Below are 27,743 nucleotides of genomic sequence, written 5' to 3' on the forward strand. Positions count from 1 at the left end.
GGCGCGCCCCGGCGTCACCCGCCGCGCCACTTCCTGCGCCAGCCCCCGCCCCGCGCGGCATGGTGGGAAGCCGGAAGGGGGTCGCCGGGGGAAGAAGATGGCGGCGCGGGGCAGGGGCCGGGTCGGTGCCGGTGGTGGAGGTGGCGGCGGAAAGGGGGAGCGGGGGTCGGGGCGCCCCGAGTCGGAGCTGCTGCTGCACCCGGAGCTGCTCTCGGAGGAGTTCCTGCTGCTCACCCTGGAGCAGGTGCGCCTGGGGAGGGAGCCGGGCCCTTAGCAGCGGGTCCTGAGGCGGGGAGGGGGGTGAGAGGGGAGGCCTCCCGCGCCTGCGGCCTTGTTTGTTGTCGTGACCCCGCTTCCTCCGCTCCATTCCTGCGCTGTGTGTTTCTGCGCTTTCCTTCACAGATGGGTGTGCAAGAAGCGTTCAGGCAAAAACCAAGCAAACCCCAAGCTGGTACTCTGTAGTCTAGGTGCTTGGTTAAGGGAGGCCCGTGGCGTAAGAGTTGTCTCCGTGTTTGCAAAGGGGCTGCGTTTGAACATGGCAGCTGCTAGAGAACAACTGTCTCAAATCCCTCGGTGTGAGACAGTGTTTGCATACAGTAAAACTGTCTGCGGAAGAGTGATCCTTAGTATAGTTGGCACGTTCATACCCAGTGAATTAAGGAAATGAATCCTACCAAATCAGTCAAGCTATAGCTTAAGTATGCATAACTGAAAAAAAAAGAGTTCTAAAGTGAGTTATGAACAGTTTTGAACCATAAGAAGCTTCAGTTGGTGTGATTTGGAGTACTTGTTACTTCCTAGCCTGAAAATTTTAGGTGCGCGAAACAGTAGTAATCAAAGTTCTAATTTTTTGTATGAACTCACTGAATTTTTGTGTGCTCTTGTCCACATAATTTGTGTGGGCAAAAATGTACAGGTTTTAGGTTGACATTAGAAGTCACGAAGTATTGTCAAAACCAGTAGTGGCAGAGACTTCACCTGCTTTCAGTGACCTCTAGTTTGTAGAAAGTTAGTGGGATTTTTCCTCTTTTAATAAATTTGAAAGGAGATAGCAAGAAATCTTGTTTTCTCAACCCTATACATGGTTAGAAAGAAAATTGGTGCTCTGTTGTGACTGACGGTTGCTAGAAATCCCCCTTTTTTCGGAACTAGGGAAGAAAGCATCTCTCTACACTTGCAAGTTTGGAATGCGTTATGTTTTACTTTTCTGGTTTTTAGAAGAGTGAAGAGCAGTATTGTAGTTGGATTTAGGGAATTGTGCTAAAGAGTGCATGAAAACATCAGTCATCAACAGGATGTCCATCATAACTTTTTTGTTTATTTGTTTGTTATTGGTTTTTTGCTACTACTTTTATAGGGAAATACTGCAGAGTTTTGGATAGGGAGGGGCTGCAGAGTTCACCTGTGTGGGCAAGAGTGGTGTTCTGCCCAGTACTGGTTGTAGCCATCTCTGACACTGACGGAAACAGCCCATCCCCACATGAAAATTTCAAGCCAAGGAGCTCATGGCACCTGTGCTCAAATGCACTTAAAAAAGAGCTGCAGCCACAGGGGCAGGAGACACAAAAGGACTTGCAGGAAGAGGCACATGAGCAGATATGTGAAGAGATGTGCTTGCAGGTGGGGGGAAAAAGAAACCTCTATGCACTGACCCAAATATCTTTCATTTCCCTTTGCCTCACTGAAGGGAAGGACTGAGTGTAACCCACGCAGAAAACAAGGGAAATTGTCAGTAGGAAGGGGGGCAGCAGACCAGGCTGTTGTTGGCACGGGGCTGTTCGTGGCCTCTCCACACTGGTCACCGCTGCAGCCTTGTCACTTCTGAAACCCTGGCATTTATGCCTGATACACTGAAGTGGCTTTTCAAAACAGAAATGATGCCACTAAGATGTTTGTGCTTTGAAATTGTCGTAATAACAACTTTTTTTTTTTCTGTTACCCACAGAAAAATATACTAGTTGAAAATGATGTAAAGATGGACAAAGATGGTCTCACTGATCTCTATATTCAACATGCCATTCCCCTGCCCCAGCGCGACTTGCCAAAAAGTAGATGGGGGAAAATGATGGAGAAGAAAAGACAGCAAAATGAGTTTAAAAGGGAGACTAAAAGGTAATTTAGCTTTTATTGGGCTACACTTGCAGAATTTAGGATGATGTAATTAGTCTAATCTTTGTTTGCCTGATTAATGAAACTTGTACAGCTTTTGGATGTTGTTACAGTTTTTAGAGGTTGCTGTCGCGGGTCTTCTGGGTCAAAAGTGATTCTACGACTGCACTAATAGGAAAAAGGGGAAGACAATCTTTTTTGTCACCTAAATGTTACTAATGGTAGCTAGCTTATAGTGCTTTTCATATAATGGTTTGGGTTGGAAGGGACCTTTAAAGCTCGTCTAGTCCAACCCCTTTGCCATGAGCAGGGACACCTTCAACTAGATCAGGTTGCTCAGAGACCTGTGAGCCTGACCTTGAACACTGCCAGGTATGGGGCATCTGTCACCTCTCTGGGCAACCCGTTCCGGTGTTTCACCACCCTCATTGTAAAACATTTCTTCCTTTTATCTAGTCTGAATCTACCTTTTTGTTTAAAACTGTTACCCTTTGTCCTATTGCAACAGGTCCCACTAAAAAGTCTGTCCCTATGTCTCTTATAAGCTCCCTTTAAGTACTGAAAAAGCTGCTGTAAGGTCTCCCCTGAGTGTTCTCTTCTCCAGGCTGAACAAGCCCAACTCTCAGCCTGTCTTCATAGCGGAGGTGCTCCAACCCCCTGGCCATCTTTGTGGCCCTCCTCTGGACTCGCTCCAATAGGTCCGCGTTCCTCTTGTGTTGGGGCCCCCAGAGCTGGAGGCAGCACTCCAGGTGGAATCTCACTAGTGCGGAGTAGAGGGGCAGAATCTCCTCTCTCAACCTGCTGGTCATGCTCCTTTTGATGCAGCCCAGCATATGGTTGGTTTCTGGGCTGGGAGCACACATTGCAGGGTCATATTGAACTTTTCATCAGCCATCACCCCCACGTCCTTCTCCACAGCGCTGCTCTTGAATCCCTTCATCACCCAGCTTGTATTGATATAGGGTTATTGGTACATTTCAAGGCACTTTATAATGAAGAAAAAAAATAATTTTTTGTTTCACTATATAATTGTTAAATAATAATCATATTTTTACAGTGTTTAAGAAAAGTGCCAGAAGCATGTTTAATTATGCTTGTTTCTTGGACAGGGGTGGTCTACTCTAAAGTCAGGGCTGTATGCTGCAGCAGTTTTGTATCCAATTCAAAACTAACATCTCCTTTCTGAAAGAGCATTTTGCCTTATTTTTGAAATCTTTGTGTTTGTATTTGATCAGAAAGCAAAATCTTCCTTAAAAGTTTATTTCACTAAAACTTCTCCCAGTCTTCCTTAGTCCAGGACTTTGATGGGTATGCACGGGTGGAGTTCTGATTTAGCTTCAGTAGTACATGTGAAAGAAAGGTGGATAGAAATTCTCATTATAGTTTTGCAGTATGACAGCTTGTTGATTTCATGGGTGTGTTTTTGCTTTACTGAGGTTTCTAACTGTGAAGAGCTAAGCAAATTCTGTCAATTGATTGGTTCTTTTTTTGGTTTTGACTTTTTAATGTTAGAAGTGGCTGGCACACTGAGTTGTCTTGTTGTGCCAGTTTAGTGTTTTTTTTCCATGTGCATAAAAGTTTATAGTACCTCAGTTTGTTTACAACTTGCAACTTGAGGATAAAAGAATGAGGTTAGTGTTTGAATAATAAAAAGACCTGTTGGTGTGCTGAAATCAGTGCAAAAGAATTTTTTATCAAAGAAGAAAGATAGCAGGCTGGATGTTTTTGAGAGAATGAAGCAATGTTAATGTTCAGATGGGAGAATGGCTTCATCCAGAGTTTATATGTAGAGTAAGTTTAGGGGCTTTTGTTATAGTACACTAAAATTCAGTAATGGTTACCTATGTAGTATTTTCTGGGAAAATAGTAAGTAAAAGGAGATATGTTTAATCTATCAGTCTGCTTTTCTTTACTACTTGCTCTTAGCACTTAACATCTAGCATACTAAGCTTAGTCTTTTGCTCTGTTGTTAGATAGAGATTTTCCAGCAGTCACTGTTCTTGCTTTTATTGTATCTTTTCTACTTAACGTGCTGGCAAAATACTGTCTAGAAAAGTTAAGCTTTTATTGCTAGTATTATCACAGAAAAATGGGAGAAATAGACTTTCAGCACTTTCAGTAAGTAAAAGTTGCACTGGGAAAACTTCAGTTTTAGTGTATTGACAGAAAGAATTAAGGAAGTTCAATCATCTTTTTGGATATTAAAATATTACAGTTTTCCTCGCAGTCTTGTGCACCATTGAAGCAGAACTGCCGTTGTGCAGAGGAGGAAGTAGACCTTGGCATTCTTGTTTTTAAAAACAAAATTCTTAGGTATTCTGAGGCTTTAAGTTATGTGCAATTCAGAGATGGGAACTAAGCGTGCTGTTAATTCAATTTAGAAGTAAGGTAAACTGATTGATCGCATGAACAATGGGAGCTTTCTGATGAGTTCCTCTGTGGAAACCACAGCTTTACAATGTGTGCTGGAATTAATATGAGGCTTGGTGACTTGATCAGCACAGTTCAGTGTGTGTTTGCATGCTTCTAGTAGTCACAGATAAGAGGTAAAAACATTGAAATTTCAAAGTCAGTGTGTTGTATATTGTTTAGTTTTACTGCTGGTGATTGATGGCACATCCTAAAAGACTTGCTGTATGTCAGCTGAGCTGCAGTTATACCTCAGTAATACAATCAAATATCTGAGATCACAGATGGTGGTTTATATGTCTTATTACTGAGTATTTGAGCTTGCAGACAGTCATACCAAATAAAACCAAATGCAGTCTATCCAGCTTCAAATATTTCACAAAGTATTTGTGATCAGGGACAGTTAATTTGGAAGATCTATAATATCATCTTGCCTGCTGGAAGAAAGAGGATGGTATGAATCTCAAAGTGTGTAGATATTTCTGAAGTGCCATTGAGTTTGAAGACTCTCACCTGCAAACTCTCAGTCTCCAGAAGCACTGTGGCTGTGGTCTTGGTAGAGCTCATCATTTCTCCTTAGTCACCTGAGAGGCCACTTCAGCACCCTCCGAGAACTGCTAATGCACTGATAATATTGAGTTCAGTATAAAACAGGGTACTTCTGGCCAGTTTCAAACATTCACAGAAGTTTTTGTAACCCACAAATACTTAGGATAATCAAGGGGTGGGAGCTAAATCCTACACTTCTCTCTGGTTTTAGGGTGCTACCTTAAGTACCAGGCGAAGCTAGACAAGAATAGAAATATTTTCATTAAGTTGTCCTCGTAATTCGGAATTGTTCAGAGGCCATCCTGACTAGATGAGAAACCATGTGAAGCAGGGGAGACCCAGGTTGCTCATGTAGAGAAGCTTTTGCTTCCTCTGGTATATCTTTAAATCTTTACCATGTGCTACAAAGTAGACAGCATGCCCCCTGTCCAGGCCAGCTCAAAGTGTGTCTACAACATTTCTCGTGGTTGTAGGAGATGTGTGTTGAAATCTAGGTTTCACAGGGAGTGTCCTGCCGGAGGGAATAGCATCCCAGAATGTTCTTTTCAGCTGTTAGCTAGCATCAGCGTCCTCCCTCAGACGACTGCTGGCTAACACGAGTCCTACTCTGAAGCTTTTAAGCTGCATGTACTTTATATAGAGAAAGGGAATGTCACAACCAGGGTTCTGTGTTCTGTGAGCCATGTATGTAAAAATGATATGTGACAGTTCTTGATGGTACAGCATCCAAATTTCTTTTGGAACTTTCCCAAAGTATTTCTCTGGGAATGTTATCTGTATTGTGGCATGTGGTCATTTATACAAGTGCTACAATTCTAAAATTCAGTTCAGAATAGATAATGATCCTCCCAGAATTGCAGTTAGTTCCTGGCTTGCCAGTCTTCACAAAGCTGAATTAAAAACCAAACAAAAAAATGTGCCATCACCAACAAACAGAAACAAAACCACAAAAAACCTCCATAGGAAAAGCAGACTTATGTTAAGGAAGGTAACTGAAAAAAGGTATAAAATCTCTTCTTTCACATGAAAAGCTAGTTCCAAAAGGCTGCTGGGGAAATGTGTCCTTGTCAGGAGTGTTGAATAAATTCTTGTACAAACCCAAAGTGAGCCAAAAGTATCATGTTTTACTTCTGAACTGTGTGTCAGCTTTATAGGCTTTTCAAGTGAAAATACACACCTTAATTTAATGTATGTGTTAAATAGTGCTGTTGTTTCAGTAGTATTTAATTAAAACAACTTGCCTGGCTGAGCACTCCTGGTCCTGACAAGGGCACATTTCCCCAGTAGCCTTTTGGAACTGCATCTACTGTAGATATAAGTCAAAAAGTTGTGTCTGATCTCTCGACAAATTCCAAATGAATTCAAGGTCTGTCTTTGTCTCTATCAGTTCCCAGAAATGGATGAATAGAAAAAGAGGAGGATTATGTGACATGTGTTGTTGTGAACAGATAGTAATGTAGAAGCAAATTTGAATAAGAGCTGAACTTTCTCTTGCTCTGTGAGCCGTTCTTGTAGGTAAGGTGGCATACACTTTCTCAAATATTCACCTTTTGAAATACTTAACAGCTGTTAGTTATTCTGAAATAGCTACAGTGGGATAAGCGTAGTCTTTGGTCATACAACTATAATTGTCTGCCTAGAAAGATCCACACAGAACCCTCTTTGCTAAGGAGCACTGTTCCTCACACAACCTCCTGCTTCCTTCCCTCCCCACTTTGTATTTTGGAAGCAATTTCTGTTGCCTAAGTCTGGAGTAGCTAAGGGTTTAAGGTTGGTACTTTGGGATATATTTTTACTTTAGGCAAGATTAAATTCGTGTTTCACTACCTGTGTCTTGGATATACTATTTTTGGATCATGTTGCTTGTGTTTCTGAGAATTTTACAATTTGTATTTTCAGTGTTACAACGGTGGAAGGTTTAAGGAAACGGCCATTAATTGTATTTGATGGCAGTTCAACAAGTACAAGCATAAAGGTGAAGAAGACAGAAAATGGAGCTGTTGATCGCCTAAAACCTCCTCCAGCTGGAAGCACCACCAACACTGTTAGAAGATTATCTGTTCCTCCAAATGCCTCAACGTACATTTCAGCCTCCAGTTTATCAGAGGACGCTAAACTGGGAATGAGGAATGATGAGGCTAAGCAGAACAATATTTCAAAGGCTAACAGCAGTATGTTGGCTAGTCTGAAGGTGTATCCCTTGTCTCCAGTAGCAGGAACTACTGTTGTGAAGTTAAAGAGAGCTGTTCCAAAAGAAGAATCTGATTTGCCGGTATGTACGTTCGGTATCTTGTTTTGCAGCTTTTTTTTGCAATAGCAACTTGCAGGAGCCAAATGTAGACCCTTGTAAGAGTTTTCAGCATTATTTTATTTTGGTGTAATAGCAGACTTTTATTTAGAAACATGCAAAAGAGTAGCTGGTTTGGTAAAGATTAGAAGGAAAGAAATATTTTGTACTTGTACATAGGAAACTTCTGTGTGAGAGGTGCAGTTTTGTAGAAAACATGTATGTATGTAACTTTAAAATGAGTTAGTAAGTAATTCTTAAGGTGGTGCTGGTAGCAGTCAAATAAAACGCAAACAAAATAATCCTACTGGCAGGTCCGAGAGAACAGGTATTACAGAACAACATGAAGAGCCTTAGAGGGAGTACAAGTGGTCTGTTTTCTGTAATAGGGAAGAAAAAAACAGAATGATAACATTTGTAACAATCACGCTTGAACGGTTGAGTAAGACAAGCTTTCATTTGTCAAAGTGAAGGAAGAGATGTTACAGGATCTGAAGTGGGATGCTGAGAGCTGTAGAATATATCCTTAGAGGAAGAATGCCATCTGTTTTAAATCTCACATAGGAATTGGCAAGCTAGAGGAAGGAACTGGATGTGAAAATCTGGAGAGCTGCCTAGTCTATGGATCTCACTGAGAAGCTGTAACAACAAACCATACTAGCCAAAGTGAGAGGCTAAAGGTCGCGTGCTCATTTTGAGCCATGGTGGTTTAAACCAAGTACCTGGGCTTCTGTAAGACGATGAGAAAGACGTGCTAAGATCTTGAATAGACCATTGCTGTTCTCAAGCGGAAGGCTGATGGCTGAGCTGTTAACCATAAAGGTAAATAGTTACCTTCCTTTCTGCAAGTTAGATTCAGCTGCAAACAAAGTTTCTGTGGAGAACTACACTACAGCTGGGCGCAGAAGGAGGCTGATGAGTTGAAGTGATGAGAGAAGAGCTAAGGCCAGATACATGAATTCAGCAGGGTGTATCTTAGAAAGTGTAGGTAATGGTGCCGAATGTAGCTGTCAGCTGGGGAGAAAGATAGAACAGTGGTTGTTTTTGACAAAGGTGTGATTAGTCCTTAAGAGCTTGTGAGTGAGCAAGGAGCAATGGGCCATCTCCTCTTTAAAACATGCCACGAAGTAGCGATAAGTCTTGCATTTGTCTTACATTCCTTCATGATGCAAATGAAGGCATTTTCACATTTCCACTGGAGTATGGGAATATCTGGAGTAAGTCTGGGCTTCAAAGGAAGAACTATTTCTATCTGTTCTCAGTTGAACTGCAGGGGGAGCTTTAGATACACAGTGTGGAATTACATTGATTAAAATTTTCTTAGGATACCAGACTTCTGTTTTCTCAGTATTGTCTCATGAAATGCTTTCTATTAATCTCTCTCTCAAAAACCAAAAAAATCCTTTCATGAAAGAATGCAGGTAATATCCTTGCTGTGTGGATTGGTTGGTTCCTTCAGACTTCTATTAAACATGAGTACATGGCTGTTCTGAAAAACTTTTACAAGGATCATGGCTGAGGCCCTGAATCAAATTTGTGCTGGAGAGGTGTGTTTCCTACTTACCAGTATTACTAAGTTATTTTAATATTTGTAACTCTTCCAAGTATTGGTCAGATCTGAGCCCACAGAGCTTTTGAAACTTGTTTAGTATACACCTCCCAGTTTCTTTATATTTCATTTAAATGTTTTGTAGACACAGTGGTGAGCACTTTTAAGTGACTCTGTATATCTGGCACTCAAAAGCTATGACCTCCGACACTTTACTGTCCACCTTAGCCACAGTTTTTGTTGTTCAGGTTAATACCGATAAGTTCCTTGGCTAATGTTGGTTAGATATGTTTGAAGTTAGGCAAGTGCGTTGTATGGATATTACTTTACTGTCTGAAATTAAAAAACGTAATACTGAATAATAAGTCATGCAGCCAGGAAGAGTCAATGTACTTGCCTGCAGAGTATAAAGCCTGATATATTTTTTACTATGACAGTAATGACAATTGCCTTGTCAAGCAAGTGACTGTTCTTTGGCTGTCAAGATAAACTGAAGTTCTTGTGCTGACTAGCACAGAACTGGCTCTCTGTTCCTTAGGTCTAATTCCCTTAAACCTTTCAGTGGTTGCAATCTACAGCATTGCTGTAAATAAACAAACACTGAAACTCTTAAGGAGAAGAGAGATCTCTCGATTGTGCTCCCCAAAACACTCTGTTGCAGAATCATAGAATGGTTTGGGTTGGAAAGGACCTTAAGATCATCTAGTTCCAACCCCCCTGCCATGTCTAGACCATGTCACGCAAGGCTCTGACCTATCTGGCCTTGAACACTGCCAGGGATGGGGCATTCACCACTTTCTTAGGCAACCTGTTCCAGTGCCTCACCGCCCTCACAGTAAAGAACTTCTTCCTTATATGTAACCTGAACTTGCCCTGTTTTAGTTTAAACCCATTACCCATTGTCCTATCACTACAGTCTCTAATGAAGAGTCACTCTCCAGTATCCTTGTAGGCCCCCTTCAGATACTGGAAGGCTGCTATGAGGTCTCCACGCAGCCTTCTCTTCTCCAGGCTGAACAGCCCCAACTCTCTCAGCCTGTCTTCATACAGGAGGTGCTCCAGCTCCCTGATCATCCTTGTGGCCCTCCTCTGGACTTGCTTCAACAACTCCATGTCCTTTTTATGTTGAGGGCACTGGAAATGCACACAGTGCTCCAAGTGAGGTCTCACGAGAGCAGAGAGAGAGACCAGAGTAGAATGTTCTTGAAAACTCATATAGCTGTCTTTACTCTGCTTATGTGAACTGTTAAAGCTGTAATTTCTCAGGGTTTTTTTCTTATTTTATATGGTGAAAGGTAATTTTTTCACCACTTCAATCTCCCATTGTTTTCCTTTGGGCTTTCTTGATTTATTTTTTTCTGGTTTCTTGAGGTGGGGCTTGAGAGATGAGTTCATCTGAGGCTTTGGCAATTATTTTGCTTTTTATACTGATTATTACAAAGGAAAAGCAACTTTCCCTTCTGTTTTTTCTAACGTTTTTACTGTTTGACAAAAGTAAATCAGGTTTCCAAACTGTATGTTTGGGTTTTTTCTTAGACTATCCCATTTCAACAAGTATTTTAAGGCAATCTGATGTAAATATGGAAGTATGTTTAGAAACTCCAATATGTACCTGTCTCTAAGCTGCATAATTGAAATATATTTTTGGATAACTAATTATGGGATTAAGAAAAAACAAATGACATGTGATTTGCAGATAGTTGAATTGATTTGCTTTATCTTAAGAAGTTCTGTGATACTTGGCATTCTCCACAAGATGGCAGTAGAAAGCTGTTGTAGTAGCATAGAGCTGAATACAGTAATAGTAAGAGACTTGAATACAGCGGGTTAATTTCGAACTTCTACTTGCACAGTATATCTAAGAATACTTATATATTTTCTTATATTCCAGAATGACCTAAAGCCTACTGAAGCAAAGAAGAAAATCCAGCATGTTACATGGCCGTGAAGTAGCTAATGGTGCTTGAAACATAAATGTTACTTCCATATTTTCAAACAGATAAGTCATATTTAAACAGTTTAAATACAATTCTTTTTAAACCTTACAGGAATTCAGATTGCTGTGAAGTTTGAACAACTTTAAAAGTTCCCTGTTGTAACGCTGGAGTCATTATCACCAGTCACCTTAAAAGTGTCTACTTATGTATGCCAAGTAGTTCAGTATTTCTTTAAAAGGTGGTGATATTACAATGTTCTACCACCAGGCCCACCCTCCTTTTTTTTTTTAGTTTTGAAGATTATTATAGTTCATCTTCAGCATGTCATTCCGATTCACACCTAGAAATACATTATTTTTGTTTCAGTAAGATTCAGTTTTGTTCCACTTATGGTCAAATAGTTAAAATAACTATGAGATTCAGAATGATCCCAAGAGCCGCCTTGGCATTAAAAAGATAATTCATTTAGATGAGAAAACTGACCATTCTGCTGATAAGATAGTCTGAGACAAAATGTTTTCCTTTATGTTGCACAGGAGTGTAGAATTTACAGTGCAAGTTAGATTGGTAATAAGAGATGAACTATTTTAACAGCATTACTTCAAATTGAAGTTTCTCTTATTGACATATGAAATAAATACACGGATGGAAGTATGTTATTAGGCTGTTTGATATGGATCTTTGAGAGGAAGTAGTGAATGGATTAGTGCCATGTTCTTTTAAATACACAGGCATATTTTATACATGCGTAAGTGTAAAAATGTGCCGAAGTAGCAAATTTGCTGTTCTCCTGATTACAGTCATGTTTATAAAATATGGGGAAGACATGTGGAATGCAGGCCAGTGCTTTCTCAACTTACTAACAGTTGGAGAGGGACAGGGATAGGAAGACAAAGTAATACCTTGAAAGCATTAGCGTATGTACTTGCATTCTTTAAAAAAAAACAAAAAGGTAACCTGTTTTCTCTTCTTTTGATCATTTAAGATGGGTGTTGGTTTTCTGTGAAGCTTTGTGTTTCATCTGCATTGCTAGTAGTGCCTTATGAGGCAGAAATCCAGTTAAGTTGATAGAAACATTTTTATTAAAACTCAGTGGCTCAGGGTGAAGCCAATTTAGATCCATTTTAGATACGAATGGTAAATAATAATATCAACACTCCTGGACTTAGTAAAACAAAAAAAGAATCAACTTCTGAATCCGCTTAGTTAACCCGCTAAGAGAAGCTCTCAGTAGTGATCTGAAAGATGTTTACATTTGTAACATTGGTTAATGTTGAAACCGAAACCTGTAGCTTAATTCATTACTGACAGAAGTTCTCCATTCACTGTTACGACATAAAAAGGCACTTCTCGAATGCTGTAAAATGGTAAGAATGTGTGTTTTGAAATAGTGTGCTGTTTTCCTTTTACTAAACACTTGTCCAGTTTTTGTACTTGAGTACAGCAAACTTTAACGTAATGCACATTTTGTATGTAAAGAGTTGTCTTTTAAGTAGCCTTATCCTATTTAAATAAATTCAATTAAAAGCAAACAAAGTAGTGCTGACTTGTTTTTGTGGTGTAATTAAGCATGTTCATTTTACACGCTTACATTTCAGTGGGCTTGAAGTGATTAGAACTTGAGAAAGAGCTTACGGGGTAAAAGGCTCTGTAGCTAGTCTGGAGTTTAGCAGCAGTTAGTATTGTGTGAACTGCTGGTCCTTGCACTAGTGTAGTAGTCTGATAGGAGTTCTGTTTTGTGGGTGGCTTCTTGGCAGTGGTTTAGAGTTTAGGCTATATTTTGTTGTAGTTGTAGTTGCTAGGAGCACATGTGTGTTGGTATGTGTTAAGGAGTAATATGCAGAACTGTACTGGAATAATAGCATGATGTCTTGTTTTCAGGCCAGTTTGCTTTTCAGCCTTGTCATGTTTCACCTCACTTTCCTCAAAGCTGGGACCATTTTGCCATCTGTTGTAGTGCTTGGGAGACAAGCTACAAGCCATGCTGCTTTTGCTCCCTTCCGCTCCCCCCTTAGTAAGCCTTCTTTTCTCAGGAAAGTATTAGAGCTGCAGTGTGCTGGGGGACTGCCAGCCCCCAGAGGAGAAATTGAGCTGCTTGCCCTCCTCTGGGAGGTGTGAATGTAAGAAGGATTTTCCTGGCCATTCTTTACTACAGCCTTCATCATAGAATGAAGTCATCAAAGGATAGAACATAGTAATTCAGTGAGATCTGATTTGCACAGTGTGTGCACTTCAAAAATGCACACTGCCAGCAAAGTTCTTCAAATGGTTTACTAACCAAATCTTACCTGATGCATCTACTTACCTTGTTGAATTAATAAGGGAGGAATGACCTGTGAGCACGTTATGCTTGGTACAAAAAGAGGCAAATTCAAGAGTGGTGGCAGGAACTAGGAGCAAACTTTTCCTACCCAGTTATACACAAAGTATATGCCCAATTCTTCTTTCCACATCTGAAGATTCCAGTTGGAAGTGCAACATATTACTTTCCTCCTTTTGCTGGATGCAAATGAATTCCATCTGGAAGGTGTACCAGGATCATATGTTGTGTAACATGGCCAGATTTCTTGAGGTTCATTTTGGGAAAAGAGTTAATCTCCCTTTGGATTGTTTTCTCTTGATTTTATTGACCTTGCAGCATGCTGTGACTGAACATTACCTTTGCAGCAGACATGTCGCAGAAACGATGCTAGAGCAAAGGGTATTTGCATATTGCAATACATAACAAAATGAAAGCATGCCCTAGTATAGAAGTCAAACTTCTGACTTTTACAAAGATAAATGTCTTTTGAGCTGTCTTGACCTCCTTGCTTGCTGAGAACAACAATATTTTGGTTTTCAGTGTAGAGCCTAGGAGCACATTTTTATCAGCTGCAGTCTATTCAGTATTTTCACACAGTCGTTTAGTTTTGCTGATAATTTTCTCACGAATTTCAGTTAGTAGAAGACTATATTTTATCAGCAGGGTCCATCTGAGGATTGCCTAAACCCCACAGGTTCCTAATGACTGGGTGCAAAAAGGGTCGTGTTTGTGTGGCTCTTGCATTGTGATCCTTCAGACTGTGAAAGCATTTTATCTGTAAATATCTAATATGTAAATGCAATTAAACCACAATCACTCTTTTGTTTTAAATGATTTTATTTTGAAAAATACAATGTGCAGTGTAATGTCGACTAACTGTAATACTGACACCGTCAATCAGAACTTGTACTTCACACAATGATCAGCTAGTCATGCAATAAAATATGTACCTGTTACGAAGCACTCCCACTTCAACTGTTTTATCATTATATCTCTTCATGGCATGGCACAAATCCTTGTACATTGAACACCCTCTACATTCGCAGTCTTTCTACACACTTGACAGCACACACTAGTCACATAGCTCGAGAACACTGAGGCGAGACCACAGCCTTATTGAAATTGAATGGGGTTTGCCATTGATTTCAGTGGGCTGAGGGTTTCACCTTGAATATCCATCTATGAATGTATTGTCTGTGGCCATTGTAATCCTTGAACTGCATCATTTGCTTGTAACCAGAATATTGAGTGGAAAAACAAAAAACAAAACCAAAAAGCATATGTTGTGTCAGTAACCCCCAAATGATGTTACATCTTGGGTTTTGCATTAGTTTTGGTTAGCTGTAGCAATCTTGAACACCACCACTGCTACTAGAGATTTTGTTTTCCCTCCAGATTTGGAGAGTTTGAAGAAAAAGGTTAAGTAATGTTAATAGTACAGCGAAAGTCAGAGTGGCAAAGCTAGTTCTGAACATCTGTGTATTTCAGACTATGTATCGCAAGCACAGCTTTCCTCCCCTTTCCCCACCTCTTGTTTTGAGCTTTAAATATCCTTCCCACACTCAGGGCAAAGGATGTCATCCCTTTCTGTGAGGAAGCCGCGACCCACTAATGAGAGGGAGCACTTCTTACAGTTAAAGCAGTCGTTATGCCACTGCCGTTCTTCAAAGGAGATGTACTTGGTCCCTCCGAGTCCTGTTTGAAAACCAAAAGCATTCTGTTACAAGACAAGAATAGCATATCAGCCATCAAGTGATGCCGTTTCAGACAACAGTCATGGATCAAAGGGGACACGTACAGCAGTGAAAAAATGCCATTGTGACAAATCTATTTGTTGCCGTGCCTGTTTTGCCGCCCTTATTCTGTAGCAAGTATAACTTTCAACGTATGGCGCTATGATGTACAGCAGAAAAGGAAAGCAACTGCCCAGAACAGAAGTCTGGTAGTTTTTACTGAATGTTTTATGGTGTCTTCGGTTAATTTTGTTTTGTAAAAAAGCATTTAGATCATTAAGAAGAGTCCTCACAGGTTGTGTCAAGACTTGAGCCATAGCTTTGAAAGAAGAGTGCCTCAAGGAAAGAAGCAGGTTAGCAAACTGCAAAAAGCACTGAAGAGTTTGAGGCTATGATGGTTATCATAAGGGGTATTGAAGCTGTACAGGAAAAGGGACAAATGTCTCTTAGTAGTAATTATCTCTTGCTTAACCTCAGAAATGGCAAGCGATTTGAATATGATGCATTAGAAAGACTAGCTGGAAGTCAGTGAAAAGACTTAGTTGCGCATATCTCTTACCTGATGAGAGGGGGTTTGGTTGTGTTTTGTCTTTAGTAGCAACTTTTTGAAAGAAACAGCATGTGATAGAAAGGACTGCAATACTCAAGAGAGAAATTTCACACGAACAGAAAACAGTACCTGTGGTGTTATACACAGACTTTTCTAGGAGCTATGTGGTCAAGCATATGTTAGTGAGGGACAGGCACAAGGGCAGAGCAATAATGAGAGAAAATGGTCCACATATAACTCAGATTTGCAGTGTTGGCCTGTATGGATCATACTGTTAAATGCTGATTACTTCTTACATGAGGTTATATTTTTATGCCAGGTGTTTTGCAGTAAAGCTCTAAGCAGTTGCTCCTTTAACTACTTTTGTACTGGAAAGCGGTATCTAACAGTGTTGTGATTTCTTGGTTGCTGTCCTGAAAAGTCAGGGTAGAAATCCGCTGTGCTGCACACAGCATGAGGTATAGGCCAGTTGGACACTTTCTGCTGGCAAAGAGACTGTTGTTGCTGAGGTCAGTGTTCCCTTCCATGAATGCAAGTGGAATGACGTACAGAGCATGCATATCCCCCTACGTGCACAGCTCTGTTGCTGTGGGTCCACCATGTTCCATGAAAATTAGGTGATAAGTGGGAAACTTCAATTTAAGGACCTCTTCTATTTCTTTTTGTTAGGCACTTGAAAGACGTTATAAGTATTTAATTTCACACATTGTATTGTACTTGAATTGTACAGTTTCCCAAGTTACTCACAATGAACTACTGAACTGTTTTTAACATTTGAAGCAGTTCATTGGAAGAAAAAGACCCCAAGCAAAATGTAAAGGCACTGGCTGTGAGAGACCTACCACTGATGGGGTTTGTGCATCCAGCACACTTTTTGGCGTAGAGGTTGCAGAAGCAGCTCAGGCAATATGCAAACTCATCCCTGGAGGTAAAGCGTTGTCCAGACAGCTGCTTCTTGCACCCAGTACAAACGAAGCACTCTTTGTGCCACGGCTGCTCCCGGTAAGTGACGCCTCCTGTAGTGATAGCCTGTTTCATGGAAAGTAAGACAGGAAGAGTTTTCTTGAGGGTGGCAGGTTTGTACCTTGGATTTGGTAGAGAGGAAAGGTTTTTGTGGGTGGGAGGCAGGAAAGAAGGCTTAAAAGCAGCAAAATCATCATTTCTGACCTTGAGAAAATCATGCAAGTGTTTTATGATAATATCCTAATTTATACAAAGAAGTCCCGTACTCAAAGTACTTCTCCATATATTCGATAATCTCAATTACTCTCTTTATTTTTAAAGCTAGTCTTTTATATGTTGCTTTTTATATGCATATGCTAGGATTCGTCTCACCTCTGTTCTTCCGCCTGTCACATGCTTCATGGTGAAGGAACTACCTTATGTGTTTCAACTTCCCTGTTACTTTCCTTGGCGAAGACTTCTATTTCAAATTTTAGCTGAAGTCTTTGCTTCTCTGAACTGTGGGGTTTTTCCTCTTAGAACAAGTTATTTGTGAACCAGCTCCCCTGATGTTAGCCAAACGGAACTTTTTTGATCCTTTGAGTATTCCTAAGCAAGCTGTAAAATTGGACAGTTTAAGTTTTCTGCCTTTCTTCCCTAAAGGGAGATTCCCTGGGAATCGGGCTTGTGTGTGATCACACTACCTAGTATCTGTATTCATCTGTGTCGTTGCCTCTTCCACAAGTATTTCTGAGCCTGTTCTCAAATATGGTTAAAATCAGACACTAGACAGGTTTTAAGATATGGAACTCCAATTCAGAAAATTGATGGATGGATAGGAGGTAATTAGGTCTACTTTAGGTCAAAGGCTGAAAGAAAAATTGCCTTTACTTGTCTGATTTTGCCTGTGCAGCAGCAAAGATGCAGTTGTTTCTGACCAGCTGGTATGTGACCAGACTCCAGCTTTGCTTGACTGGAAGGGCAAATGAGCAGGTAGCAAACATGGAAGAAAGTCTGTGTAGGTTGGGCACAGGTGGTGGCTGGAAGCACACAGAAGGTAAGGGGAGACAAAGGAAACACTGGCAGTGGGAAAAGGAATTCACTGTGGCTATAGCCATAATTTTGATTGCCTATGCGTATATCCATATGAAACTGGGATTTGTTAGTTCCATAAGTGATGATTCCTTTTAGGAAAGGATTTTAAAATTTCTATCAGTGCCTGTGTGTAGAATTTAGGAAACTCAGAAATAAAAGGTCCTTAGCCTAGAAAGTAATTCTTGAGCATATTGAGCTTACTAGTGTTTATTTCAGGAGCAGCATTTGCTCTGTGTAAAGCTTGTCTCTCTGTCTTGAACTTCATTAGAATATTAAGAAATTACCAGTGCTAGCTCATCTTCCTTCCAGTTGAAATGTTTAGGTATAGGATGGGTTATACTGGAATGAGGTTATTCCACTGCAGAATGATTGTTTTTTAAATGTGTTCTCTGTATGCTTTCAACACAAAACAAAGGGGTCTTTAACTCTGAGTAAGAGAATTCGCGTTGTAGTAAATGCTGTGCCTGGTGCAGGATGGGACCTGAAATTATCTCTTAAAATCAGTTGATTCTGAGTCTTTTAACACACATAGAAATGAGGCATTCTACCTACTTGGAGGTAAAGTGGGATGGACTTCAGTCCCTTAGGTTTTAGGTAAGTAAAATAAGAGCCCTACCTTCTTGCACTGGACGCACTGCATGGCAAACTGCTTCTCATAGCAGGGTACACAAAAGTTTTGATTGTCCTTAGGGATGAAACTCTTTGTCCCAATGGGCTGTTGGCAGCGGTAGCAGATAAAGCAGGTCTCGTGCCAGCTGTTGCCCTTGTATTCCATCTTCCGAGTACCTGTAATGAGACCAGAGTATCAACTGAACTATTTTTGGTTGAGACAGATGCAATTTGTACCTCCTGTTTGCCTGGCAGCTGGCTGTCAGTTAAGAAGCAGTGCAGCTGTGACCTACAGGCTGTTTCACGTTCCCAGCAGCTTTGCATGGTATTGGGTACCATTTTGGTTTTTGGGGAATGAGAGGTTCTTCTCCTATGAAGAAGAGAAACATTTACTGCTAATAATGAAGGCTTAGGATGCCTTTTTGTGGTGTTATTATAGTTAACAGTGAATTCTAATGCACAGGAAGGTTCTGGGAAATTGGTAAGACAACAATAAAAGCTGCTGTTAGTGCTGAGTGAAGGTAAGGCTATTCCTCATTAGAGTTTGACTTTGTTCTTTCCAAGTCTCTCTTTGTTTTTTCAGACAGCTGCAAGATAACTGGTTAACTCCTTGCAAGCTTCTTGCCTCCCTTTCCCAATAAAGTATAGTCACTGCCTGAGACAAAGGATTATTTCTTATCTGCTGTGGGGCCTTGTTCCTGCCCTCATTGAGGTCCACTATAAATTTGCAATGGCTTCCAGCTCTGCAACGCCTATCATAAATTTTTTTTGTCTCTTGAAACTTTCAGGTGAGGCGCTGGCACAGGTTGCCCAGGGAAGCTGTGGCTGTCCCATCCCTGGCAGTGTTCAAGGCCAGGTTGGACGGGGCTTGGAGCAACCTGGTCTAGTGGAAGGTGTCCCTGCCCATGGCAGAGGGTTTAGAACTAGATGATCTTTAAGGTCCCTTCCAACCCAAACCATTCTGTGATTCTGTGAAAAGCAGAAAAGTGGTATGGTAGCTAGGGATTGAATGTACTTGTCTAGAATGAGATTTTAGGGTACGGATACTGCACTTTGCAGATTCAGCCCACTGTACGACAGGTGGACTCAGCCCTTCCAGGGAATTGGAGATGCCCTGTAATATGGACAGGTTTCTTTGCACACTACGTAATTTCTTATTTGATTGAATTTGAGCCAGAATATTTGATACAGGCCAGAAGGGAAAGCAAACAAATGATGCTGCTACAGTTCTGCATTACTATTGAAGCCTGTAGCAGCAAACATGATGTCGAGTGCTTAGAAGACTGGCAAGCTGGTCATGTTGGCTAATGATGAAGAACCACACTAACTCCTTTGGTGCCAACTCTCCCCAGCCCCATTACTGCAGGGTGAAGTTTTCCCATTTTCCCCTTCTAAAGCATTCATTCTTCTTTGTTTACTAGTTGCATATTTTCATCTTTTAATTTACTTTTGTTCTATGAAATTCTGCCCAGAGGCATACTTCAGGAATTTAAATTTATTTTATTTTTTTAAAGAACTGACTTGCAGTAAGGGAACTGTTACTTATCTTTCTGCATGGTGCTTACATGCATGAATATTTCTGTGTCATTTTATTCATGGACACCTTTTAAGAATTATGCCCTCTCTGTGCTGCTAACTTTCTATATCATACAAAGGTGAAATAAATAAGTCCTTGAAGGAATAATGTTCTGGAAAAAGGAGATGTAGGTTTGGGTTTGGTTTTTTTTTAATAGTCTAGAATTTTATTTTCATGTTTTTATCTGTTTTCTCTTTGGGATTGTGTTGTCGCTGAAACTCAAGGCAGGGGGAGCCCTGTTTGTTAGCTGCTGAAGTCAGTGGGAGTTTAGTTTGAAGAAGGACAGAAAGATCAGGCTGGTAATTACTTTAGTATTTAATAGGCATGTCATGATAATGCTTTATTAAATCTAAACTGTACATTTAGTGGAGCAAAGCAAAGGGCAAGTGTAGCATTAACCATCTCCATAAAGGGTATCCAACCACTTGCTGGTTCTTTCAAAATGAATTATGGTTCAGTTGGCGGACACAGCGCTCTGGTGCAGGTCCTGTACTAACATGGTGTGCTGTGTAAGCAGAAAATACAGGCTGGGTGTACGGCTTTTTGAATGTGGTGACATCATGGCTATCTTCAGTAAGCAGCTAAAGATCATAAAAATGGATTTTTTCTGTTTCAGATTACAAGAGAAGAAGGGATTCTCTGAGTATATCAGTCCAGCCTCCATTACTACCTATCAATCTATAGCTTGCATAATAGGCAAAAGAGGTCCATTTGGTAGATAAGCTCACTGATCATGGGGGTGAATTTGATGAACAATCTTAAAAATATACACAAATACATAGTTCCAGCTTTAAAAACAGCACTGGCTATTCCCAAACATGTCAGCTGTTAGTGCTGTATCAGTAAAACCAGGTGCCTATGGAATAGGAGGATGAGATGCCTAAACTTGAGCATAAATGGGTAGGGCCATCTGCTTTTAAATATCATTGTTGTTTCATTTATAGGTCCTATTTCATCATCAAGCCCTTAGATGCACAATGTTGTGGTTTTTAGCTTTTTTCTAAGATGACCAACGTCAGAACCAGCCAAGGAAAAATTTTACTGGGAAAAGGTAACTAGTAATCCTTCTGGAGCATGTATGTGGATTCTTCAAATTGCCTTTTAATATTTTATTTCTGGACCAATATTCCTTCCACTTTAAGCCCTCAAATCATCACAGAATGCTATAGCATTGACATGAGCAGATGAGGTTTTAGCAATCTATTACTATAATCTCATGTTTCATGTTGAAAAAGAAAATAGCTCTTTCCTGTTTCTTCATATCTTTGCGCTCGAGAAAGACTTTAGAGGCCCTTTGACCAATTTTTCGTTTTTTATGGGAGAAGCTAAACTTAGAGTAATTGCATCGAAAGCTAAATTGTGAATTAAGCAAGCTGCTAAATTTGCAAACTGCTTCTGATCTTCAAGCAGTGGAAGCCAGTCAAGAGAGAGCTCAAAGTTAGAATTGGACAGAGAGACCAGTTCTAATTGTCTGGCCATCAAAAGCCTCGTAATGAATACTGCTATAGAAAATTATAAATCCTATTAATAAAAATGCTAAATGAAATAAATACTAATTATCAAGAATAATCTGCTTCATGTGAATAACAATTCTATCATGTTCCATTATGAAAATTATGTGTTCTGGTCAAGGAAATTACTTGGAATGCACCATCGACTGTATTTTACCAAGTTCACTGTGACTTAGCACATAAGTCAAGGAAAAACATTTGTCATAAATGTTGCCAAGTTTGGGCTTGATATTTAGTCTAATCTTTTCTTAGGTCAAAAAGTGAGCATCCTAACCTGGCATAATAGTCTTCTTGCACTCGTTACATTTGGAAGAATATTCGTTGGAGTAGCAATCAGTACAAAGTAGACGTTCCTCTTTTGCAGCAAAAGGCTTGTCCACCAGTGAATTCTTGCACTGGAAGCAGTGGAAGCAGGTTTCGTGCCAGTGGCGATCCTTGTAAGATAGATCCTGTAGAAATCCAAAACCACGGAGCAAGTTAAATGAACAGTTTGCACAACTGCAAGCTCAGAGAATACAAACACATCCAAATCTGAACCACAGCCAGGAGCTGAGGCTAATTCACACAGCTCAAGAAAACAAAATGTTCCCATGAAGGTGAACTTATTTTGCTCTGATAACCAAGAACAGCTCATGACAATTATTAACCCTTTTTCAGTTCAAGGTAACCTTCATTTTTTTGTATGTGGCAGAGGAACAACTAGTTTCATTTAGGTATTTCCTTTGAGAATAAAGCTCCATTTTTGTGTCAGATTAAAAGTTGTTAACCTTATATGTATAATAGACTTCCCCTGATTGTCTTAGCTATTGCTGATTTCTAGGTCATTTCCTCCTAGCTCTTCAGTACTGGACAGAAATCCTTTTCCCAATTGCTTTCTGATATTTATTCAGTTCAACAGATTCCACAAATGGTGGAATTGGTTTGATCTCTGCTACTTTTTTTTTACCACTACAACTAATTTTTACAGGGTCTTGTGTTTTGGTTTACCTCTATGTTTCAAGTGTGGATCAGACTGAAAGATGAGAGACTACGTTGTACCTGCAGCCAGTGATCCAGAACACTGGCCAAATGATCAGCATGGGCATCTGAGTACTTAAAAAACTCTCTGCAGTGGTACTTTTATTATTTAAAAAGTGCCAAGTCCTTCTAAAAATTGTGACTTAAAGGGATGGATTGTGCCTTTTAAAATTTAAATGAATTTAAATTAAAATTTAAATTAAATGTAACACTTCAACACTGTCTTTGGACTTCAAAGAAAATGAAGCTTGGATCATTACAAGAAAAGGTGTCTGCCCCGAAGTGGCTTTGGTTTGAGGTGGGAATCAAAGGGAGCTAATATTGTCCTGAATAGGAAGTATAACAACATAGCAGAAATAGCTTCTCAGGTTGTAGCTCAAGATCACTATGTATTAATTTCAAACACTGAATCTAGTTAACTGAAGGAAAAGAATGAGTTGTGGATCATCAGATTTTTTTATTGTGAAAATGGAAGCATCACACAGTGTTCAAACACAATTAGGCCTAAGCCTCTCTAAGTCAGTACAGTCACAGGTAACTCCAAATGTTCAATCTTGGCTGAGAGCAAACAGAAGATACTGTGTATTAGGCTAACCTAAAATAGCAGCACGTTATGCCTGCAGGAGCCCTGTTCTCATAAATAGCCAACAGGAAACACTGAAATAGTTTTGCCTAGCTCAGCTGTTATATGGTAACTTGTTAAACTAGAGTAACTTCAGTCAGAACTTGACCATGCAATTAAGAATTTTTGTTTGGACATTTATGCTACTCACCTAATCTCTTCAATCACTGTGAGTAACAATTGGTATCCAATGTGTCTTTCATCTCTGAGTTTGCACTCAGCAACCCAGTATCTAAGACTCCTACTTTACAGCTTTCAGACAGTTGTTTATTCAGCTCATCTATTCCTTTCGGCTAACTCATTTTGAAACAACACAAATTTCTACTGCCAAATTTTGATCTTTTCTAAGAGAAAAATGAAAAATATCTTTGTTGGAATTTATTTACTTTTTTTTTCTCTCTTTAAATAAAGCTGAATAGCCTCAATCTGATCTCAGGGGGGAATAATATTCTCAACAGAAAAATACAACATACAGCCAACAGTTTTCCAAAATGTGAAATTTGCCAGCTAGAAAGTAGAATGACAACAGATCTGGTTTTCTTTCTCTTGTAATAGGGTGTATTCAATTTATTTTTTTTCCCCACTTGCTGCCTTTCTCCTCTTTCTGCAATATTCTGCAGGCTGTTTTTATATCCAAAATTCATGTGCCGGTATCTACTTTAGTTCTTTCTTGGTTTATCAATAAAATTATACCCTGTGGAAAGTGCATGTCTTTAAGAAGAGGATTAATGAAGGTATCGATTAGGTGTCAGTGATGAAAGGCTTAATCCTTGAGTAAGTTATGATGGCAACTATTGCCTACTGTATAGGCAGTAGCTGGGTAGGTGAAAGTAGCAGATACCTCATCATGGCAAAGTGATGAAGGACAACTACAACCCAAAGTACTCAAGATACAGGCTGACTTTGAATCATCTCTAGCTGCCCTGGATTATTAGAACAGATATTGTCATCGAATGTAGAGGGAGTCTAAGATGTCTGACTTTGACATGCCTGCAGTAGAATATTAGACCAATGAGGTGGATACCAAACTGAGTGGGGAAGGGGACACCTTGGAAGGGAGAGCCGCCCTACAGGATGACCTCGATAGGCTGGAAGAGTGGACTAACCTCATGAACCTTATGAAGTTCAACAACAACAAGTGTAAGGTCTTGCACCTGGGAAAACACAGTCCAAGAGTATAGCACAGGCTGGGATCTACCCAGCTGGGGAGCAGCTCTGCAGAAAGGAACCCGGGGGTCCTGGTGGACAACAAATTCAATATGAGTGAACAGTGTGCTGCTTCAGCAAAAAAAGCCAACAACATGCTGGGTGCTGGAGCAGGTCCAGAAAAGGGCAGCAAACCTGGTGAAGGGTTTGGAGCACAAGTCTGATGAGGAACGGCTGAGGGACCTGGGGGTGTTTAATCTGGAAAAGAGAAGGCTCAGCAGGGACCTTATCGCTCTCTGCCTGAAAGAGGTTCTTGTGAGGTGTGGGTCGATCTCTTCTCCCAAGTAACAAGTGATAGGACAAGAGGTCACGGCCTCAAGCTGTGCCAGGGGAGGTTTAGATTGGATATTAGGAAAAATGTCTTCACTGAAAGGGTGATCAGGCATTGGAACAGGCTGCCCAGAGAAATGGTGGAATTGCCATCCCTGTAAGTGTTAAGAAAATGTGTAGATGAGGATCTTAGTGACATGGTTTAGTGGTGGACTTGGCAGTCCTGGGTTAACAGTTGGACTTGATGATCTTAAGGGTCTTTTCCAATCTAATCTAATTGATTCTAGGATTCTATGACATCAGGAAGGGCATCACCAGCAGAGATAAAGATGTCATTATCCTACTCTATTCAGCACTTGTCAGGTCACACCTGGAATACTGCATTCAGTTTTGGTCCCCGCTATACAAAAATAGGTGTGGACAAGCTGGAGAATCCAGAGAAGGACCAAAAAGATGATCAAAGGACTGGGAAGCCTGCCATGAGGAAAGGCTGAGAGAAGTGTGTCTGTTCAGCTTTGAGAAAAGAAAGCTCAAGGGAGACCTTATCACCATGTTCCAGTATTTAAAGAGTGGCTACAAAGAAGATGGAGACTCTCTTTTTACAAGGAGTCATATGGAAAAGATGAGGGGTGATGGACACAAGTTACTCCTGGGGAGATTCCAACTGGACACTAGAAAATTTTTCACAATGAGAACAATCAGTCATTGGAATAATATCGCCAGGGAAGTGATGGCTTCCCCAGTCTCGGACACTTTTAAGATTCATCTGGACAGGGTGCTGGGACATCTAGTCTAGGTCATTCTTTGCCTAGAAAGGTTGGAACAGATGATCCTTGAGGTCCATTCCAACCTGGTATTCTATGACTCCATGATATTGCTTTCTCTCTCTGAATCTGTCACATCTGAAGCAAGGAAGTCCAATTCTGCATAATGATTGTTCTTAGGTCAGTGTAACAAGGTGACAAGATCTGCTTCAGTGTGTTGCATATCTAACTGGAGCCTTTGGCTTGTACACAAGCTGTGGATATATTGATCTGGAACAGATTCTGCACTGGAGAAGTTGCATGCGCAAAACTGACTTCCAGCTTGTTTGACTGTAAGGCAAGTCCCCGGTTAAGCTGAAAGGGCATTAGGTTTGCTCTAGGCAGGTGAGCTATGTTACTCTAGCTGATTGTAGCCAGATAAATCTGTTCCAGCAGAAGGTACAATTGATATACAACTAATTCTTGTTTATTGCATGGGTTTCCGAAGGAGAATTAAAAAAAATGAAGTACTATTGTGGACTCAGAACTGGAGTGTATCCTTAAAATATTGATCAGCATGACTTCTCAGCTACTTTGTGCAGCTCCAGGGAAATGAGTCCCTGCTGCTTCATATAGGTGTCTAACTATATGGAGATGCATGCACACAGATGCTCATGAACATAGTCTGTCCACTACAAGTGTTTTGCAGCTGAAGTGCAGAGAGCACCAGACCAGTTCCAGATGTGCTACTAGTGAAAAGAGAAGGGGAGGAGGACAATGCCTGTCTCTCCAGAGCTGAAATAAATCCTGCGGCAGAATTTGCAGGTAGAACAGGTACATTTCTTCTGAACATGGAAAATAATGCTTCCCTTGTCTGGTTTCATTTGAAGATGAAAAGTAACCAAATTAGCAATCTCTGAAACTACTAAAATTTGAACAGATGCTTTTCTCAGCCTGATCTGAGACTTAGTCTCAGCTGAGAATTTCAGCTTAGTGTTCCTTGGGACAACCAAATTAATGATGGAAGTTTCTGAAACAGACGTCATAGAGTGGGCCAAGTGGAGGTCCTTTGCACACATTGTGCTGAACCCATCCCCTTAGGCATATAAGAACAGGTGAATGTATCTGCCTTTTTTACTATTCCACTTCATAACAACTAGTCTGATATTCAGTAATACACTGCAAGAGTGTTGTAACTCAAGACAGGTTTTAAACATTAAGAATTAGAATGACAAGTATTTTCTCCCTTTCCTGATCCACATTACTAAAGGCCTTTTTTTTGATTTAGTTTATGCATATTGATTCAATTTTGGCCTGCATGCTGACACAGTAGCTTTATCCCAAAATCCACTCTTAATTTCATTCTCACGTTTTGCAGAGAGTTTACACACCCTCCTGCCTGCCAAGGCCGACTTATGGACTGCATTAAACACTGGATTACTGTAGGTATTGCCTGTATTTGTGATGGTTTCTGTGCCATAGGGCCTGCAAGGAACTATTAAAAGAGCCAAAATCAACAAAAAGTCACACTTCAGCAGTTAAGCAAATGAGAACATAATGGATGGATTTCCAGAAGGAAGTATGAAGCTGTAGGTGTGGTGAGCGTTCACCAGGGACATAGGCAGCGAAAGGCCAATTCTTTTTAGAAAGAGTAAATTTCTACTAGAACCTGTTGGCATATGGATAATGCGTAATAGCTGCGAGAGAAATGGCACCGTGTCTTCATACTGCCTGGCAGTGCCTCCTACCACTCAGTATATGAAGTTTTTAATCTGCCTGTGAAAGTTTCATAAACATCAGCTAGAATTGTTTACAGCTAATGAAATGGCTGAAGTCCAAAGGTGTCTGCCATTCAGACACATATTGCCATTTGGGAGGTTTTTGTGGTGGAAAAAAAAAAAGATTTAAAATAAGGAACAAAGTAGTTATTACTCAGTTACATTCACAATTACCCGTACATTACCATAGAAAGATAGTGGAGCAAATTCTCCCCTGATTTGTATGCAAAGAAAGCTTCTCCTCAGATAGTTGTCTTGTATGCTCTGTGCCATAGCTAAAACAGAAGGTGAAAACCTGGCATCTGTTTGATCCTCTCAGAGCCTAGTGCTGTCAAAGCTGGAGCACTACCAGTGTCTGGGCAAGCTTAAGTTCAGCTCAGGTGAACTGATGCTACGCACCAGTGCTGATACACTACAGTAGTGTCAGAGGTGGAGAGGTGTATGTCCTCTTGTCAACACCACTTTTACTTTGGTGTAACCCTTTCAGCTATAGGGTAGTTGGTTTTAATTGGAAGGGCTGGTAGGAGGGAAATTAAGAGTGTCTCAACTGCAGCTCGGTTGTCCATTCACCTCTTCTCAGTATAGAGCAACAGTGGTGGCCAAGAAGAGACTGAGGATCTGAGGTAAGAGCTACATATTACTTTTCAGGTTGCCATGTGGATGTGAAGATGGGTGCCCCTGCCAGATGCGTAGGCCTGGATGTGACCCTTTCTGACAATGTTGTCACTCCATTAGGCTTTGTTCCAGATTTTACAGCTTTTCATTCCAGATTTTACAGCTGTATAAAGGCTATGTCAGAACATACAAATAAATATGGAGTCTATTTTGTACCTGCAGTAAACATACAGGTTTTATTCCCCGACACAGTACGTTTTATCTTCTTTGCTCAGGGGAAAATGCAATGTGTAAAAAGATATATAATAAAATACATAAATATATGTCTGTGAAT

The 27,743-nt window shown here is 40.4% G+C and overlaps 2 protein-coding genes across 4 annotated transcripts in view; one reads left to right on the plus strand and one right to left on the minus strand.

Annotated features, from left to right (window-relative positions):
* On the plus strand, window positions 1-14,105 carry C2H2orf49 (chromosome 2 C2orf49 homolog). Of its 2 annotated transcripts, XR_003990010.2 has the most exons (5): window positions 1-244; window positions 1,946-2,112; window positions 6,967-7,339; window positions 7,919-8,176; window positions 10,795-14,105. XR_003990010.2 is itself a non-coding variant. In XM_030476257.1 (4 exons), exons 1-4 carry the CDS (start codon window positions 98-100, stop codon window positions 10,849-10,851), a joined length of 744 nt encoding a protein of 247 aa, XP_030332117.1. In that variant the 5' UTR covers window positions 5-97; the 3' UTR covers window positions 10,852-14,105. The 2 variants fall into 2 exon arrangements, 1 of the variants encoding a protein (XP_030332117.1); XM_030476257.1 differs by lacking the exon at window positions 7,919-8,176 and having other exon boundaries at window positions 5-244.
* FHL2 (four and a half LIM domains 2) overlaps window positions 13,962-27,743 on the minus strand; it is a 27,679-nt gene continuing 13,897 nt past the window's right edge. For both annotated transcript variants that reach the window (XM_030476255.1, XM_030476254.2), the window contains exons 3-6: window positions 21,433-21,607; window positions 18,079-18,248; window positions 16,268-16,454; window positions 13,962-14,837 (exon numbers count right to left, since the gene is read on the minus strand). In XM_030476255.1, the coding sequence (XP_030332115.1) occupies window positions 14,686-14,837; window positions 16,268-16,454; window positions 18,079-18,248; window positions 21,433-21,607 (684 nt within the window). In that variant the 3' untranslated portion in view covers window positions 13,962-14,685. The remainder of the gene's footprint in view (window positions 14,838-16,267; window positions 16,455-18,078; window positions 18,249-21,432; window positions 21,608-27,743) is intronic.

The sequence above is a fragment of the Strigops habroptila genome, chromosome 2, assembly GCF_004027225.2.
Source record: "Strigops habroptila isolate Jane chromosome 2, bStrHab1.2.pri, whole genome shotgun sequence".
NCBI classification, from domain to species: domain Eukaryota; kingdom Metazoa; phylum Chordata; class Aves; order Psittaciformes; family Psittacidae; genus Strigops; species Strigops habroptila.